Here is a 14,528-nt window from a genome sequence, read left to right as displayed (position 1 = left end):
GTATTACCTTCCTTTGAGTTTTGGATAGATGAAATAAAAAATACCAAAAGATATTTTTCTAAAAAGAATGCCAATGTTAAATACCAAAAGTGAGCAATATAAACAAAGTTTTCAAGAAGTGAGATGGAATTTGAAGCTTTGTTCTCAAAGATGAGGTCGTTTCGCTCTAAGCTAAGTTAACCAATTGAAGGCCTTTGTTGATGCTTCATAGTGTCCTACGGAGCTCTCCTAACAAATGGCATCAAGGATCAACCTTTCCTATCCTAATCCCTAAATACTCTAAACCAATTTAAGAGGATTTTTTACGCTTAAATATTATAGGTTTAGATGAGTTGATCCACGTTAAACAATATTTGAGTTGGAAAAGAACCAATTTGAAATGAGTCATGAATGTGCTCGTGTACTCATATCTAATTTTTACACAAATTTTCTCAACCAAACAATATCAAAAACTTCAAGTCAATGTATCAAATTTTACAAAATTTTAAACTTCTCGAAATCAAAATATTTCTTCAAAAACTCAACAAAAACAACAAATGGTTAAATGCCAAAAGGTTGGAATAACAAATTTATCTTGAATCCGTAGAAAACCTCGTGAAATGACAAAAAAACAAAGAGAATAATTTGAATTCTAAAAAATAAACAAATTCTTCATCTACACAAATTTGGTAACTCATATTTTATTTTTCTTTTACTTTATATTTATTAAAATTCAAACATAGAAACCCTTAATCAACCATTAAAATACAATTTTATTATATTAGATCTTAAAACTCTCTTTTTATTTCCATTTAATTAGATTGTTTGTTAGTATGAGATTGAAATGTTCTACCTCCAACTAAAAGATAAGAGTTCCAGAGAGATTGAAAAACGATGGGAAGAAAAAGTGGAAAAATGAAAGTGAGATTGAATGCAACGGTGAAAATGAATTGATTTGATGTAAATATACAATTATTGGTTATATAGTAAGATATTTTTCTTTTTCCATTTTAATAGATAGGAGTATTAATAGGTTGAGAAATAGTAATTTAATTGCTATATATAATCAAAGAAACCCCACATGACAATGCAAGGGATTATTTTAAGGCACGTGAAGAAAATCTATGAGGTTTAAAGTTGATGTTAATCCAAGATTAAGGTTAATGATAAAGATCAAAATCAATCAAAGATAAAGATAAGTGTTGTTGAAGTTAAAGCTTAGAATCAAAATGATCATACAAAGTTACAAACAATTCAATTCAATGATGGCCTTCAAAATTTTCTCCCTTCCTCTCTCAAAAAGCTGAAGAATTGAAGTTTCAGTAAGAAAAAGAAACGCCGTGATTATTATAATTTCATTGAAGAAGAAGAATAAGAAGAAGCTCACCAAAATTTTCTTTTCTTTCGTATCATCTACGCCTTTAAAGCTTTAAGGTCCGCTGGTCCACGCTCTTTTCTCCGACCCACCATTTAAACCTCGATCTCTGTTCTTCTCTTTTTCCTTACCGAATGTTTGTAAAAGCAAATCCCAATTCCCTGTAATGTCGATCGCCCATTAATTTCTCGCCGACAGATGAAAGGGTTTCGTTAAAATTTAATCTTTCTTCTTTTTTTGATTTTTCAACACATGGGTGTTGTTTGTATGTTCGTGTAATCGATTGAGGGGGAGATTCATAGTGGCGGCGGACCCAGAAAAATGGGTGGTGTTACTTCGTCCATGGCGGCGAAATTAGCTTTTTTCCCGCCGAACCCGCCTTCTTACAAACTTGTTAACGATGAATATACGGGTCTTTTGCTTCTTACCCCTTTTCCTCATCGTGAAAACGTTGAGATCCTTAAGTTGCCTACTCGTCGTGGTACTGAGGTTGTTGCTGTTTTCATTCGTTACCCTATGGCGACCTCGACTTTGCTATATTCTCATGGAAACGCGGCTGATCTGGGTCAGATGTATGAACTTTTCATTGAATTAAGCATTCATCTTCGAGTTAACCTCATGGGGTATTGCTCTGTTCTCTTCTTGTTTTGTTACTTTCCTCGTCAGGTCAATTTTTGGATTTGTATTAACTGAATTGCATAAACATCTTGCTGTTTCTTCAATTTCGGCATAGTTCTTTTGGAACTCGAAACTTAACTGTGATTGTGTCTGATAGAAAGTTTATAAGTGCTGAATTCAATCAGTTTTAATAGCGTTCTTACGTGATCAACCAAAGGGTTGATGCTTCGAATTCAGCTCTTGAATTTAATTGGTTTGGGAAATCTTATCTGATTCATAGACTGATGATTCATGGATTGAATAGGGGTTTTGTTTGAGCGGATGTCTATGACTCTGTCATCAGTATTTTTCATAGAATATTAAGAGCTGATGGCTTCTTAGTGGCATCAAGCTTACCATTTCTAGATTACTCGACAGTTAATCTCATTTCTGGTGCATAATCAATTAATCTTCACTGTAGGTGAGAATATACAGCAGTATCTTAGACTGCAGCTGTTTCACAGAAAAAGAAAAGACAATGACATGTTGTTTACTTATAGAACTCTAGGAATAATAGTTCTTTCCAGGGTCCAGGCTTTCCCTTCTCATCAGAAATCATAGGTTGGTTTTCAACTTTTGATTTTGGACATTCTGCAAAATGATACATATTATGCCTGAATTGGTTTGCAAGATTTGTGATCATTCCCCTATCATAATCAATGCTTACGGTGCTTTTAGTTCTCGTCTATGAAACGGTTGGTTACTTTAGAAAAAAAGTTATAGAATCCTAAAATAAGTGTGGGAATATGTGCAGGTATGACTATTCAGGGTACGGACAATCATCTGGAAAGGTGTGTTTGACATAAGAGATTTAATTGAATTGAGATTGTTAGTGATGTTAGTATGGATTCTAATCCAAGGTGTTCAATGGCTCTTCTACATTGCAGCCAACTGAGCAGAATACATATGCAGATATTGAAGCTGTATACAAGTGTCTTGAAGAAAGTTATGGTATTAAGCAGGAAGATATCATTCTATATGGTCAATCGGTTGGAAGTGGCCCAACTTTGGATCTTGCAGCGCGGCTGCCTCTCTTAAGAGCTGTAATTCTTCATAGTCCAATACTTTCTGGTTTAAGAGTCATGTATCCAGTCAAGCGTTCGTATTGGTTCGACATTTATAAGGTGAAATAAGCCTTTTTATTTCAACTATGATCTTGTACACCTATTTATTTATTTATATGTATCCTTCACATGCTAGTGCTTGCTGTTTTCTTCTTTTGCAGAACATTGACAAAATTCCCTTGGTTGATTGCCCTGTTCTTATCATCCACGTAAGAATCCTGTTACGTATTTCCGTAATCATCTTACCTTATACCTGTAAATTATATCATATCGATACAAATTAGTTGTCTCATACGTGGGAGGGTTAAGCTATTTTATATCTAATTATAACCTTTTGTTTTATTTCCTTTAGCTTATGGCTTGTTTATTAAAATATTTTCAAAATAGTTTAATATTATTGCTTTCGTATTATGGTAAACCACTGTGCTTGTTCATATTGAAGTCATTGTCATAAATCCATGACTTCTAAAGAAACCAGACTTTTCTATCCCCGTTTATGAGAACAAGGAAAATCAGATAAAGAAACTTCTTAGAAAAATATAATTGTCCAATCATGTTTTCACTCAACTTTGTTCTAAATACTAAAAAAAATGCGTTGAAGCCAGGTTACCAAACAAACCCATCTTTTTCCTACTCACAAGTCCTACCTTTGTCACCTTGCACCTAATATAACATATAAAATAGATATAATTTTGTAAAGAAATAAATTAGTACTGTTTTTTATTTGGTCTTTTTTTTTTGTCTCTTTTACCAGGGAACTTCAGATGATGTGGTTGATTGCTCACATGGTAAGCAACTTTGGGAACTATGCAAAGAAAAGTATGAACCATTGTGGATTAAAGGAGGAAACCATTGTGATTTGGAGCTCTATCCTGAGTATATCAAGCACTTGAAAAAGTTCATATCAACAGTGGAGAAATCCCCATCCCAGAGGTACAGTTCCAGGAAGAGCACAGATCAGATTGAGAAACCTCGAAGGAGTGTAGAGTTTTTTGAAGTTTCGAGGAAGAGCACAGATAGGCGAGAGAAACCAAGGCAAAGCACTGATAGGCCTGAAAAATTGAAGAACCAATACGGTAATACAGATAAATTAGAAAAAGTGAGAATGTCGGTCGACCATAAAGAAAGGTCACGTAGGAGTGTTGATTGTCATGAGAAGTCAAGAAAAAGTGTTGATCACCAGTTGGAACGAGCAAGAAAGAGTGTCGATCGGCTTGACAGAATACACACTGGATAATTGGTGGGTATAGAAAAGTTGTTTCAAGGAACAGGAAGGGGATTTGTAAGAATTTCCAAGTTTTTTTCTTTTACCTTTTATTTTCTGTTTCTATGTATAATTTATCATCTTCAAGATGTGTAGCTTACCCTTTTGGAAGTTTTAAATTAACTATTGTGAAATGAGAGAAAGGATAACGTCTTGTTTGTTCTTGTTTCCATTACTCCATTCTCTCTGTCTCTTCAGTACCAATATTGAATGCTCCAACAAAATCAGTTCCATTAGATATTTGTTTTATTGTAACCAATGATCATGATGTTTGTGCAATACTTCTAAACTAATAATTAGATGTATAATAGTACTTTAAAAAGAATTGCAATTATAGCAAAAATTATGAATTCTTCCAAGTGATGTGGTCTGCCAATGATAAATTTCTACCAGTAATATGGATATTTCTGTTAATACTGTTGAGGAACTTAACATCAATGTACCTGAAACAATAATCTTAATACACTGTTTTATCTAAAGGTTAGAGAGTGAATCAGAAAAGAAGTTTGATATGGCATATAACATCAATTTCCATTAAGAGAGACTTACAGATTTTGATTTTATGCTATGTTTCTGTATGACAGCCTAAAGTTAAACAACACTAGCCAATCTTATCTTCTAACAAAGTAGGAGATTCATTTGAACATTTGAAACTGTTAAAAGTGACCAGTTTTTTGAGAACCTCCGCTGCCTCAGGAAACAATTTTCAATCTCTCACATGCTGCAACCAACTCGCCAACAGTTTGTTGTACTTCTAAAGATGAAGCAAATTTCAGTATGACATTGACTTTCGCAATTTCTTTCTTCAGTATACAAAAACGATGCTACTCTACCTTCATGAACATACTACCATCTGGAATAGGTGAGCCAGTCTTGTTAAAATTACTGAGCATGACCATCAATAACAGAAAAGTTGGGTTTGCGCTCGCTATATTCGACGATGGCTGACGGTGAGAGATGTCCGGTACAGATCTCGTGGACTGATGCAAACAATGGAAACAGCTCCAGCCACCCACGGTGGTTCAGAACCTCATACATCTCCTTTGCAGTGGACACACCCTTCAAAATGTAGCATTAGCTGTTAGAAGATAGTACAAGGAACTTTACACGACAATATAACTACAACGTTTATTTTGACACGCTACGCTATTAGGTTTTAGAATGTACGCTATCAAATGAAAGTTGGTCTTCAGTTCTAACGTTCGTTTTTATGAGATCTGGTGCATTTACACTGGTATAATCTGTGTGTTTGTTTATCAGGGAGTTGGAGGTTATTTTAGCAAGAAACAGACAAGCATCCTTCTTCTCTTGTTGTCCTATTACCCTTTTTTTCCTCTAAAAATATCTAAATAATATGCAGAATCAGCTATGGTTCATTTAAGGATGCTTTTAGTCAATAATGTTAATGTGAAATAAAAACCTGCAATTTTTGGCCCTGGAGCATCTCTGCTTCAAGTTCATCAAAGGACCTACATGAGAGAAGGCAAAGTCATACATAGCGATGCTGACTCATGGCATCCATATTGAAAATACAAGTTTCAGAATAGCAAAATTAACCTTTTTCCTCCATTCATGGCAAAAGCTGCTGCCACCTTCCTGTTTCTTCCTCCCACTGTCAAATACACATTAGTTCTACTGAATGAGACAGAGAAAGAGAGTACATGAAGAACAAAAAGAATGAAGAATGTGTCCTTACAACACGTTGTAATCAAATCAGCTACTCCACAACTCTCAAAGAAAGTACTATCCTTGACGGATGAAAACAGAAGCTTGGAAATCATTCTCATTTCCCTCAGACCAATTCTCATAATTGCAGCCTAGCCAATCAAATGAAAACAGTCAAAAGATATAATGAACATGTAACTACGCAAGTTACCTTTTAAATAAATTTATTTAGAACTAATTTTTTGTACCTTCGTATTATTTCCCATCTCCAAACCATCAACAAAACCTGTCAATATCAAAAAATTTAAATGATGTTCTCAATAAACAGAAAAAGTGAAAATAAATGATAAAGGTTGATGATTAACCTGCTGCTAAAGCCACAACATTTTTAAGGGTTCCACACATCTCAACACCTTCAACATCTTGGACCTTTCAATACCTCACAATTAGAAGGATAATAGAAAAGCCTATCACTAGTCAATTTAAAATACCTACTATTTGATTCTATTACTTGCAAGAAATTGAGGTGCACTTTTTCTTTCAATATTTTGCACGAAAGTTTACAGTCCTATTCAAATCGAGTTATAATCCATAAACTTTTATTCTAAGTCTCTAAACTTCACCTAAAAACCATTCTAGTTCTCGTAATTTTTTCTAATAATAATTTGACATATGCATAACTTTTATTTATATATCAAAACAGAAGTACTTATATCAGGTTTTCAAAATAGATTTGGGTTCTTGTATTCATACAAAATTAGTCTTAAGGACTAAAATGGTTTCTATGTACAGCTTAGAGACTACATAATAAAATTTAGAAGGGGAAGGATTGAACAGAACATTTGCATGTTGAGGGACCAAAATGAAATAATCACAAAACTCAAGAACCAAAACAGGAATAAAACCTAGTTTTATACGTAATTTATGTGTCATATATTAGTATTGAACAGTATCAAATTCTTCATAATTGAGATTGACAAAGATTGCTTAAATAATATATATAAGGTCGTGAAACTGTTCTTACAGGTGTAACAACAAAATAGGGAGTGGTGAAAAGTTGAACCCATTTTTCAGCAATCTCTCTCATGTTCTCCCTGTATCCCACTGTTGCTTCACTAAATTTCTCTACAGCAATCTGCATGTAGTGTACAGTTCAACATTGTTAAAACAGAACAAAAAATTGCTCAAAAATTTGAAATCAAGCAAGCGAACTTAGGTTAGAACAACAAGCTTTTAGTTTTCTATTCTGAAAATAATATTTGCTTACCTACAGTTGTTCTTTTTGTTCCAAGCTAATTTCAAGTGTGTTCAAACAAATTTGAAATCTAAAAACACAATTCTCAAATACTTGTGTCTGTAATAGTACTTTCTAAAAGACAAAGAAAACAGTTCTGAACACAATTTTCAAAAGTAGAAAATTAGAAAAACAAAATTGTTATCTAAGATTTTGAATTTGTATGAGCACCTCGTTTGCTATATTGGCTCCCATAAGAACACAACAATTGATCCCCAATTCCTGAGAGATGAGGGAAGAAATCATGCATGGACCTTCCTTCTTCACCTCCATTCCTTTAATGAGGGAAATAGCTTCCACATCTCCCCTTATCTTTCCAACCAGTCTCTTGCATATCCCCTCCACAAATTGATGGGGAGTAACAAACACCAGCATATTAGCATCCTTCACTGAGATTTCAACCCATTAGAGTCACAACAATCCACAACAGATTCACCATGTTAAACTCAGCAAGATTTAAATGAGATCAACAAAATCAGAAGAACTTAACTCAAATACCTGCATTTTCAAGGTCTGGGTCCGCTATAACATTCTTCCCAAGCTTTATACCAGGGAGATACTTAACATTCTCCTGTTAATAAAGATCCAAGAATGACTAATCTACAACGCCCTAAACTTTCTAAAATGGAAAAGAGTCTTAACAAAATCAACAGAACATTACATTGTTGAGATTGATAACATCAGTTAACTTCTCACCAGTAGGCAAAGTCTCCTCATACACCCACATTCTAACCTCATCTGAAATCCAACAGAGACGAAACAAAAGAAAAAAATAGAAAATAAAACTCATCACTCAAAAACAGATAACTCAAAATTACAAAAAGGGGAGTATCGAAAGCCAGCAACAATAACAAAACAAATCAAAGATTCCAGAACAAGTTGAAGAAAATAGTAAGATACCATGGAAAGAGCTGAGCCTAGCGGCATTAGAAGCGATGAGTTTGGCTGCAACACTACCCCAATTACCACTGCCAACGACAGTAACTTTGAATTTGGAAGAAACCCCATCATCGGAGAAATGGGAATCGGGTCTAACAGAACCCCCATTTGAAGAACGCTGTAAAGCTTCGATTCCGGGTGCCATGGAAGAAGAAGGAGAGAGAGAATGGAGAAAAGAAGAAAGAAAAGGGGAAGAAGGGGTGGAGGGAATTAGAAGGGAGAAAGAAGAAATAGAATATAAAGAGAAATTTGGAGATTGAAAAGGCTCAAAGGGGCGGAGTTGCCATACACGTTTCGTGAGAAACAAAGCGCATCTGTGCATTATGTTAAATCTGGCGATCCACTCTATGCTCTGTTCTACACGATCCAAAATCTTTTTTTTTTTTTGTTAACACATTTTTATCTTGATTATTCAAAACTCAAAAGCCATAATCACTGCACTAAAGCTAAAACGTAAGAATTATGGAAAATATGATATCCTTTTGATTGAAAAACTAAAAATAGAAAGCTGCTTCATGAACATGGAAACTGTATCTTCTAATTAGATGAAGATACTCAAAACCCAACTCAAATCTGGCGCCAATTCTCTGGTTATGTAACTTTGGAACTTTGCTCATTTGATTTACAGATTTTCCTTCCTAAAATGGAATGATTACAAGTTAATGGTGGTCGATAATGAACATTAGAATTGAGGTTCATTAGAGTATAAAGCACTTTTTTTTAGTCTTGTCATTTCTAATCACTACTAGTTGGTTGTGTTTAGGTTGTACTCCTCTACTAAATTCATTTCTTACTTTTTAATTTCTAGTTTTACCTTTTGAACTTTATGTTATAATTTTAAATTTATAACAACCATATGATATATAATGATAATGAAATGAAATTCAACAAATAAAGAGAATTTGTTGGAAAATCATCCATTTCTTTTTATATATTATGCTTTATTATTAAAATTTTTAATTTGGTAGATTAAAAATAAATTTGATTCCTTAAACTTGTGCACTTATTTTATTTGTTCTTACTTTGACTTATTCTAAAATTGTTATATGGTGATGCATTGTATTTTTTAAAAAGAAAATGTTGCATGACATGGCATGGCATGGCATCATATGGTCACACATATTGTTTTTTATGTCATGTGAATCAAATCTAATATCAATTCATCACTCAAAATGTTGGTTTGACTATAATGTACAAATTTAGTGACATAAACTACAATAATGAACTTTGAAACAAAATATTTGAGATATGAAACTAAAACTTTAAATATATCATACAACATACAAATTTAATGATGACAAACAATCGGATTAGTATTTACGAACCTCAAACCAAAATATTGAAAATATAAAACACAAACTTTGAGTTTTTTTTTTTAATCAAAGTTATATAGAAAAATTTAAACAAATTTACATTTCATTATTCTCATTTTTATTTTAGATATGGTTGAATTCATCGTTTTGAATGTTATAATAAAGACAATGTGTAGTTAAAGTCCATTCTTCGATGAAATTAAAGTTTTAATTCATTTTTCTCACACCATCGTGTAGGAACAATTATATACGAAAGCTTACAATTCAATTCATAAACCATATTTAGGTTTGGAGTCTACCAATTAAATAATGTTACAACTAGTAGAGTTTTATGAACCTAAAAAATTTGCCATAGAATATAATAAGATTGGTGTTACTATAGATTGAAGATAAAAATTGAGAAACTAACCACATGAAAAGGCATAAATAAATTAGGACAAATTCTCTCTAATAAGATTTAGGAGTGGTTTAGCAACTATCCGTTCCAATTTATTTATGGCCCAAACAAACTTAACCATGGAGTAAATTTAATAGCTCCAAATTTCATTAATCAAATCAAAGTAAGATATCTAATAGTCTCTAAGATTAGTTATAAGGTAGGTTATAAGTTTTGGAAAGGTTGTAGTATTTTTAGGTGAATATAATGTAATCCCTGTTGAATGATGTGACCAATAAGAGAGAGCATTGTTAAATTTTGGATAGATTTTTGATGAAGAAAAGATATGTATGAATTGAATCTATGATTATCCTTAGTGGGTCTTTGTCAATAAGCACATGCCCTTATTCCACTTGGCATTGCCAAATGCCAATAAGGATGAAAGACACATTAGACCAAATACGATTTAATGAGAGGGGACCTTTCAAAAACAAAAGAAAACAAAAGAAAACTTCGATGATTGATTAAGGCTTCAAATTTATAGTTAAATTCCAAAATAAAATAAAAACGTGTGCCTTAATTCTAAAACTACTAAGTAAATGTAATGTTTATATATTGGTTTACTTTCTAGAATTTTCTTAACACTTTATACTCTCCAATACATTATTCTTAATAATTAAATTACAATTATTTTTTTTTCAACTTTTAACATTTTTAAATTTTAAATTCTATCACTGATATAATTTTAAAATTTAATTTTTCTTTTACATGTACCAATTTAAATTCTCTATTTTATATCATTTAGATGCAATTAGAAAAGTTGGTTTAAATTGATATGCTTATGGAAATTAAAAGTTTAAATTGGTATACTTACCTTTGAACAAGAATTAAACTCACAAGATTATTAGTTTAGGGTTTAAATTGACACAATCATAAAGAAATAAAAATTGATATTTACCCGAATGAGAAATGGAATAACGTTCACAAATGTTAAACTTCTCATACTTTCAAAAGAGGAGCTAAATCACGTTTTATTTGCTTCAACACATTTAGATGTATTCTGCAATAAGTTTATCTATTATAAATGGTATGGAATCAGAAGCAACAAAAATGGGAATGTCTATAATGGAATAAAACCATCGATCGTAATCGAACTGCTCAAGGCAAATAAATTCTCTCCAAAATTTAAGCAATCTAAAACTTGGGAAGAAAACCTGTTGTTCTTTTTGGCACAGCACCATTAAATTAGGAGCAGTGGCTGCTTTGTTCTTGGTTGATGAAATGACTATATTCCAAGTTTTAGGGAGCTCTATCAAATGGCTGTGTATCATTATAACAAACATCCCATACAGCTTCCATGGCATCTTTTGCAGCAGCTTCTGGGCAGTAAGGATTAGCCACCAGTGATTTCATGACTCTTCTTCTCACACATTCCTATAGAAAAGAAAAAAGTCAATGGAAACCTATCCAAAAGAGCTCAATGGAATGTAGTTCACCTAATGTTCATGGATGAAGAAGAAAAGAAAAATGTGAGAACAGGTTTTGTTAGAAGAAAGAATAAAAAATGCTGATCATCAAACATCCACACGTGGTTAGGTCACCGGTCCATCGCCACTCTCCTACATATAACAACCAAAACGACTTATAATAGTCCCCCAATTGCACCTCTTAATTTTAGAGTTGCATAAACCTAGGCTTCTTCCAAATATTAGCCATTGAGAAAAAACAGAAATGAACTCAATACACATGGCTTCAAGATAAGTCTTCCCAAAAGATCCTGCTAATATCATGTTTCATTCTCCTATCCAAAAAATAGGACTTTCACTCTCACTCCTCTTGTTCAGTTTAGAAACCATCATGAATTAACCTAGTGATAAATAGGAAAACTAACTAAGAGGTCATGAGTTTAATTCATGGTAGCCACTTACTAGGAATTAATTTCCTAGGAGTTTCCTTATACCCAAATGTTGTAAGGTCAGATCGGTTGTCCGTGAGATTAGTCAAGGTACACGTAAGCTGGTCCAAACACTTACGGATATAAAAAAATTGAGCTAGTTTAGCCGAGGGCCGAGGGAAATGTGAATACTTGAGCATAAAAATACTTATTGTGACTAAAGATTACAAGCCAAAAGTTAAAAGATAGAATGACTGAAAACATTTATACAATCATATTCATTTCCAAGATCAGATTCAAGTTAGCATGAGCATACACGCAGATTTTAAGTTCTACCATGAGAAAAGTTCTCTAGTGTAACATAAAGACTTGAGAAACGTAAAAGTGTAACTTATCTATCAGCAGAGTGCAAAGAAATTAGCTCAAAAGGTACAAAAAAATTTACAACTTCCAAGTGATTCATGTTCATTAGTCCTTGATCCAACGCCAAATATTTATCACTACTCTAAGCATTTTCATGAATGCTGTTCACCTATTTAAGCAAGAGGGTATGAACAGTGTCAAAGAAATCAAATTTGAGATATCATGGACTACAAACTCATGCTCATATTTAGACGCGAATAAGAGGTAAGACTATTATGTTCTTTCCAAAAAGGAAGTGAAAGAAAATCATACTTGCTCATGGCCTCGTAATTTCATGAAACCTCGCAATAGTTCCCGTTTATAGTGGCAATCACCACTTAAATGTCCAGCACGAATCTAAATTCCAAATGTATGTACGTTAGAAAGTCCCAAAACAAAATAATGTAAACATATGGGGAAAAAAGACTCAATTTGTGAAAGGAAATGGTTAAATGGCTAAATGTAGATGCACACCTCACTGCAAGCATGATGAGTACAATTAGCCCAATCCAAGTTTGCCGCTCGACAATCATCAAAAGCATGAATAAGCTCATGAATTACTACTTGGTTCACCTCATCTTGAATGTTCATGTGGTTACTACACACCATTATCTAAAACCAAAAAACAGGGCACAGCAAAGAAATCAGTGTTCAACAGTCTCTTCCTCCCCATTCCTTTTCTAACTATCCAAATTTTGTTTATTCATTCTCAACGATAAGGTAAAAAGTAAGGTATTCATTTAAAAGCATATGCAGAAACAAAGAGAGGAGATTATAATTACCCCTTCACCACGAACATAACCACCACTGATCTGCTTCTCGCAATGAACAGCCTTAATAAACCTATCCCCAATCCCACATCCAGATTTCTCCAAGTGCTCCATCAAGAATTTCACCATCGGAGCTGAGAGACGCAGAAATAGATAGAATGACCCGTGAGAACAAGACAGGAAGTTCTAATTTTTCAAATAACCTGGAAATTAAGGAAAGTCGTAAAACCCTAAACCCCGAAAATATGTTGGGGTTTAGGGTCCCAGATGTTGAGGAAACGAATGAAGAGGAAAGAATATAGTTGTAATTCATACTTCGGAGACTTCTTCGAATCATATCCTCGCATTCCTCCTTAGTCCGGCCACCGTTGACGGAAGAATACGAACGATTTGATCCAGGTTCCGGCGTGGATTCTTCCGCCATGTTTAAGCCTCTAAGTTTCAATTTGCTCGGCGGTCGCCGCCAGCAGCCTATCTACGAGTGGGTAATGGACTTCGGTTCAGCATCCGGGTCAAACATCGATTCGAACTATCGGGTTTTCACTGATCCGAACCGGACTAAAGTGAGTTTTCAAGAAGAGCAATTATTTATTATTATTTGAATGTATTTGATCTCTTTGATTTTGTTAACTTTGTTGAAGATATCTCTATTATTTTTCTTTTATATTTCGTTAACCATTCTTTTTAAATGTAGATATGTGGGTGCAAGGCGTTTTAGCCTGCTATCTTACAACTAAAATTTTGTAGGATAACAAGTCTTTTTGGTCAATAGTCCTTATTTCGATTGAGTAGTTTTCTATGTTTGTGGCTCGTTAGATAATCTTTTAATTTGTCTAATATTTTTCAATAAAATATCTCTAATATTTTTGTTTTACTCTTGTCATACTAAAATATTATAAATAAAAGAAAGAAAATACAAGAAATTGTCTGACTCCAACCTCTAATATTTTTTTTAGAATGAATTGTTAAATTATATATTTTTTTTCTTTTGCCGATAAGAGTAAGAATATATATTTATATGCAATTAGAAGAGCATTCTATCATACTTCCTCGTTTTAAATAGTAAATGATAACAATAATTTATTTTTAAAAAATTACATGTCATAAAATATTTTAATTAGATGAGCTGCACTTGTACATTTGAGCAACACTTAAGTTCTCTTATAAAATATCATTAAAAAAATAAATACATAAAATATTTGATAATATGATGTAATTTAGTTATTTTAGAAAAAATTATGTTTGGAGTTAGAATTATGAAAATATAGGCATTTAGCCATTTTAATTTTTAAGATGTATCCTTTCCGTCTTTTAATTCACATGAATTTTGAAGATGTGCTTAGTTGAAAACAAAAGGAATTTTTTTAATTAGAAATTTAAATCTAAAAATAACATTAGAAATAAGAAATTCATTTTTTCCCTCGTTCAAAATTTCATATACTTTTTAGCACAAAATTTTCATATACATTATTTATAATACTAATAAAAAAATTGTTGTGGGGACTAATAAGTAATTTTGGGGAATTGTTGTTGTAG

The 14,528-nt window shown here is 32.8% G+C and overlaps 3 protein-coding genes across 5 annotated transcripts; 1 reads left to right on the top strand and 2 right to left on the bottom strand.

The window, feature by feature from the left end:
• The first annotated feature begins 1,180 nt into the window (after nucleotides 1-1,180).
• Nucleotides 1,181-4,514, top strand: LOC101218547 (alpha/beta hydrolase domain-containing protein 17B). Its single transcript, XM_004142728.3, has 5 exons — nucleotides 1,181-1,977; nucleotides 2,766-2,802; nucleotides 2,899-3,135; nucleotides 3,237-3,284; nucleotides 3,830-4,514. Exons 1-5 carry the CDS (start codon nucleotides 1,676-1,678, stop codon nucleotides 4,310-4,312), a joined length of 1,107 nt encoding a protein of 368 aa, XP_004142776.1. The 5' UTR covers nucleotides 1,181-1,675; the 3' UTR covers nucleotides 4,313-4,514.
• Nucleotides 4,515-4,743: 229 nt separating this feature from the next.
• On the bottom strand, nucleotides 4,744-8,785 carry LOC101218307 (glycerol-3-phosphate dehydrogenase [NAD(+)]). Of its 3 annotated transcripts, none has more exons than XM_031885491.1 (12): nucleotides 8,199-8,785; nucleotides 7,960-8,036; nucleotides 7,797-7,869; nucleotides 7,470-7,687; nucleotides 7,029-7,139; nucleotides 6,370-6,433; nucleotides 6,253-6,290; nucleotides 6,036-6,156; nucleotides 5,897-5,951; nucleotides 5,760-5,808; nucleotides 5,173-5,398; nucleotides 4,744-5,090 (listed from the first exon to the last, which is right to left on the bottom strand). In XM_031885491.1, the coding sequence occupies exons 1-11, from the start codon at nucleotides 8,557-8,559 to the stop codon at nucleotides 5,222-5,224; spliced, it is 1,344 nt and encodes a 447-aa protein (XP_031741351.1). In that variant the 5' UTR covers nucleotides 8,560-8,785; the 3' UTR covers nucleotides 4,744-5,090; nucleotides 5,173-5,221. The 3 variants fall into 3 exon arrangements, with proteins under 3 accessions (XP_031741351.1, XP_011655381.1, XP_011655380.1); XM_011657079.2 differs by having other exon boundaries at nucleotides 4,744-5,093; nucleotides 8,199-8,784; XM_011657078.2 differs by having other exon boundaries at nucleotides 4,744-5,398; nucleotides 8,199-8,783.
• A 2,111-nt stretch (nucleotides 8,786-10,896) lies between these two features.
• Nucleotides 10,897-13,468, bottom strand: LOC101218069 (mitochondrial inner membrane protease ATP23). The gene is made up of 5 exons (XM_011657077.2): nucleotides 13,308-13,468; nucleotides 13,005-13,126; nucleotides 12,697-12,834; nucleotides 12,496-12,579; nucleotides 10,897-11,360 (listed from the first exon to the last, which is right to left on the bottom strand). The coding sequence occupies exons 1-5, from the start codon at nucleotides 13,414-13,416 to the stop codon at nucleotides 11,226-11,228; spliced, it is 588 nt and encodes a 195-aa protein (XP_011655379.1). The 5' UTR covers nucleotides 13,417-13,468; the 3' UTR covers nucleotides 10,897-11,225.
• Between the last annotated feature and the right edge of the window lie 1,060 nt (nucleotides 13,469-14,528).

Source organism: Cucumis sativus, chromosome 5 (genome assembly GCF_000004075.3).
Source record: "Cucumis sativus cultivar 9930 chromosome 5, Cucumber_9930_V3, whole genome shotgun sequence".
In the NCBI taxonomy this organism is placed as follows: domain Eukaryota; kingdom Viridiplantae; phylum Streptophyta; class Magnoliopsida; order Cucurbitales; family Cucurbitaceae; genus Cucumis; species Cucumis sativus.
The sequence above is the reverse complement of the archived record's forward strand: the minus strand, read 5'-3'. Positions and strand labels throughout refer to the sequence as shown.